Here is a 4490-nt window from a genome sequence, read left to right on the forward strand (position 1 = left end):
TTTTTCTTCTACCCTGAAGATGGGGGCGATACGTTCCTCCGAAACGTCGGTTAACACCACATATACACGGTGCCAAATCCCAGAAGACTGCTTTCTTCATAGTCACCGCCGTGAAAGCCTCAAATCTTACAGATTTGCTTTTGTTCTCGAGTATATTTTCTAAACCTATGTGACCTTTGAGGTGCGAGTTTTGCGCCATGTCCGAGCGTTTGCTCCACGCAAAAGCATGTCATTGTTTCAGCATTATCTTTATATGCACAGCGCATGCGTCAGATTTACTTTCGCTTCCGTTCTAATTACTTCGACGTGTATACTGTTTCTGCGGACTTCTAACCGGAAAAACCCGGAGGAAGTGAAGTAATTCTAACTACTACAATTACGTCACACTTGTTATCGAGATGCTGACTATTTCCCCAGTAAAATCTAGACACGGCCGTTGACAATTCTTGTTCGTTTTCCGCCTAGTGCCACCAGACAGACCATTGTGCCTTTCTGAATTCCCCCCCCCCCTTTGGCGCTACAGCCCAAATTGTGGCCTTGGTCTACCTCCATGAAACTCCCCGTTTCACTTCGGTTTATTAGATCTTAGACATTCGGTAAGACTCCTTGGGCGGGCGATCAGCTCGTCGCAAGGCCTCTACCTGTACACAAACACAGAACCCACGATCCCGGCTTCCGAGCGAGCGAAGAGAGTGTATGCCTTAGACCGCTCGGCTACCGTGACCGGCTTTTGTGAACTTATTCGTGGTATATTCTTGGCGTCCTCGTTTAGGATCGTAGGATGCTGTCTTGTGCATCAGAATTTCCTGTTACTTTGACGTATTGTCTGATGGTGAGTGGGGCATTGCAATGGAGCCGGGAACTGATCTAAACGTCACTATTACTCGTATTTTCCAAGTGGAAGTTGGTTGGGAGTTCTACTGCGCACAGCGGGTGGAAGGTCCTTGTCCTCGTCCTCTGAGTTGCTTGCGTTGTATATATGTTATCTTCCTTCTGGGAATCATAATTCGTACCGTGGAAGGTCACAGTCAAATTTCTTGCGGGATCACTTTGACGACAGACGTTGTAAACCGACAAGAACGCAGCTTGTACGCAACTTTACAATCCACTTGTAGCAGAGACTATAAAATGATATTACCTAACGCCCAATCAAAAACACAGTCCATGTGTGTTGCGTATTGTTTCACCAATCAGATGATATGTGTATAGCACAAACTGGTTCCGGTACTTGTTATTTCGTGTCCCACCAAAAGCAACACAGCTAGACCCCATCTGTTCACTGCGAACTCTCTCCAACTGCACGTCGCGGGGGTTATGACGACATGAAGTCTGTGGAACTGCTCATCAAGATGATAGAAAAGAATGTATTTGTGGTTCATAGACCATCATGTTACGTCAGCCCGGTGTCGAATGGTAGCATGATCAATGGAAGGTTGAAAGGATGTACAAGAGACCGATCTTGGAGGAGAGTTTCGTGTTCACGTGACATTTCACATCATGATGGTTGTTTTTTGGGGGTGGTCAAAGTCGTGACATGTGTTACCACAAATCAGACTCGGTTTGACAGTGACATTAACATCTGGACATCAGTCTAGATGTCATGACAAGATATGTCGTGACTCTGTCACGTGAAAACAGTCCTACATGCTTCAGGCGTCAATGTATATGTGTTGACACCCACTGTCTGTCCGCCACACTTCTCTGTGCAGCCGTCTATTTCCCTGACTGTCGGCATCCGATAATTTGCAAGAAAACGACGCCTGTGGCCGCGCACTCTAACACACTGCCGCTAGAGCACTCCGACGCCAGTCTGCTTTTATTTGTAAGTAGAGGCCTTTTGAAGGGATCATCTCCTACAAAAAGTCTGTAAGGTAAAGCTATCCCTGTAACAGGCCGTGGAGACACATAGGGTTAAGAGACGTCGAGGCTTCCACATTTTCTAGACAGTCCGCTCACAGATGGCGGTGAGGTTGTCAACCTTACACGCCCACCGCCCTTTAACCCTAAGGAAGTTTCTTGGTATTCATTTCTGTTAGAGGCTGAGTCGACCCCAGGGCCATAGTTTGGCTCAAAGGATTAGGTCAATTGAAAAGAAAATCCCAGTGACTTCATGGGAAATCGAATCGGCAACCTTCAGGCTTGGAACAAAACGTCTGTATATAAGTTCATGAAAATGTTCTGTTTTTCTTAATTGACATATATTTATAGGATCATTTAGGCTTTGCAACACTATATTGGCGATGGATCCAACATCCCAGTTCGCATGTAGGTACTGATGAAAACCGCAAACATGCTCAGTTGGGATACTCCATCTCTGAATCAAGGGTCAAGGGCAGAACAGATCGGTTAAAGCAGGCTCAGTTGATACTGAATTGCTAGACATCAGCACAGTTCATCGGGTTACATAAAGAATATATGGATATAACAGAATTTAGAAATGCTAGATTACTTACTTACTTACTTACTCCTTGACTCTACACTCCTCAAACACTGTTGACGTCATTTGCAACAAATGCCCTTTTCTCTGTATTATTTGCCTTTTTCCTCCATCTCTTCACTTTCAGCTCTTGTAAATCATTCTCTACATCTTCCAACTATCTCAGTTTGGACATTCCCACTTTTCTTCTACCATCCAGCTTACTTTCAAAAATGTTCTCAGCCACTCTTGCTAATACATGCTAATCACATGTTGCAACCAATAACATGAAGAGACCACACGCTTCTTCACATTGCGTACAGTACGAGGAAGGGTAAAGACTTCAAAAGAAAAACTTCAAAAGGAAACTGCTGTATTGTGCCTGTTACACAACTACATGAACGTGGAATAAGAATAATAGTCACGTGCGTTACGGCAGTGAGACTGACAGCAGACTAGGCATACAGTGATATTTAAGTAAGCAAGACATCTGCAGAGTCTACAAAGTGATGTGTAGAAGGCCTGGCCCATGTGAACACCATACCAGGCGAGTGCATGTCTCCACCGGCATAACATAAACACAACCTGTGTAACTGTGTAATATATTTAAATGAACATCATGTAATCTGATAAGTGGGTGACCAGTGTGGCCACTTCTTGATCACTTTAACAACATATTTCCCTGGACTGTCAGTATCTATGGTCTGGTTGTGACAGTTTCCTCAGCTTCACTCCCAGTGCAAGAAGCTCCTGAGCTCCTTCTATCTGTCTGTCTGTTAATTCGTGTTTATTAAAATTCCCAGTACACCTTCTGGTCTCTTGTGAAAGGACATAGCATCCAAGCCTCTACCCTCGTACACATTCCCATCTCCTCCGATCAGGAAATAGTGACCTTCGTCCACTATTTCAGCACCAGTCCGTGCGCCCTCCCTGCCAATGTGACTTGTCTGGATCATTCGCACTGTCTCTGAACACCTGTCACAGTTGTGGCACTCCTGTGTCTCTGTGTGGGACACTATCACAACAGGAGTTGAGTGTAGCAATGGACTCTCACTTGTTGCTTCCAGACCTCGCCAGTACTGCTTGGATCAGATCTGATGTCCCCCAGGAAAACTGGTGGAGCCAAAACCTATGAACAGTACAGAGATCAGACCCTGTATTCTGAGGTTTGTGGCAATGAGAAGGAGAAAGTGAAGCTATCCCTGTGCTTAATTAAGCACCAAGAAATTAAAATGTGCTCTGTACATCTCATCACTAGACGGACATGTGTGGTCAGCTTCATGCCCCAGCCACTTCACCCCTGAGTACCTGATGGATACAAGAGTGGGTGGGCCCCAGAGCTGGTCTGGACGCCCATGGCAGTGATCATGAACCCACTGCTTGGCTCTGCTGCCTGCAGTTGCTTCAGAATAGCACAGTCTACCCTACAATAAGAATTATCAGCCCTCCATATTCTATGCAGTGGGAAACATACCCACTGCTCTATCCCAACAGAACTGCTATCATATTCTGGAAGTCTGGGGTTCGCATTTGGGCTCAGTTACCAGCTATTCTGCTTGATGTTCTTCAAGGGTTTCCACCTTTCTTCCAGTAAATTCTGGGATAGTAGCTCAAAACAGCCCACCACCACTTCCATCCATACCCTTTCCAATTCATTATCTATGCACACATCAGGGGGGGGGCAGTGTGCAATGATGGGCGGATGATCAGCAGGGAAAAACTGAAGAAACTCAAAGAAAGGTTGTTCCAATGCAATTTCACCAATCATGACTGTCAAATGAAGAAACCCGGGTTTGAACCAGTGGCTGCGCAGTGAGAAGGCAGCACATAACTGCCTGAGCTATGCCACGTGCAAATAGACACAGTAGAACGCCTGTTATCCGAATTAATTACTGAGAAAGGTGGTTCGGAAATCTAAAATTCAGTTAATTGAATTAACTTCTTATCTATGAAAAACTCTCTTATAATGTACTGTACTGTTATAATACATTCATTCATTCATCTGTAATCTGTCAAGACGACAGGTCCACAGTCTCTTCCAAAACAGTTTCTCCACTTGATGCGATCTAGCGCT

The 4490-nt window shown here is 45.0% G+C and overlaps 2 protein-coding genes across 3 annotated transcripts in view; both read right to left on the bottom strand.

Annotated features, from left to right (window-relative positions):
* LOC111864840 (zinc finger protein OZF-like) overlaps positions 1-4490 on the bottom strand; it is a 24814-nt gene that overhangs the window by 14917 nt on the left and 5407 nt on the right. The window contains exon 1 of one of the 2 annotated variants that reach the window (XM_023852382.2): positions 2458-3197. The exons of the other annotated variant lie outside the window; for it this stretch is intronic. The gene's annotated coding sequence lies outside the window, so the exon portion shown is untranslated. Of the gene's footprint in view, positions 1-2457; positions 3198-4490 lie in introns of those variants that run through there. 2 annotated transcript variants of the gene reach the window in all.
* LOC111864842 overlaps positions 3385-4490 on the bottom strand; it is a 3882-nt gene continuing 2776 nt past the window's right edge. Inside the window, exon 3 of the mRNA XM_023852383.2 lies at positions 3385-3545. Coding sequence (XP_023708151.1) covers positions 3505-3545 — 41 coding nt within the window. The 3' untranslated portion in view covers positions 3385-3504. The remainder of the gene's footprint in view (positions 3546-4490) is intronic.

Source organism: Cryptotermes secundus, unplaced genomic scaffold (assembly GCF_002891405.2).
Source record: "Cryptotermes secundus unplaced genomic scaffold, Csec_1.0 scaffold1850, whole genome shotgun sequence".
In the NCBI taxonomy this organism is placed as follows: Eukaryota; Metazoa; Arthropoda; class Insecta; order Blattodea; family Kalotermitidae; genus Cryptotermes; species Cryptotermes secundus.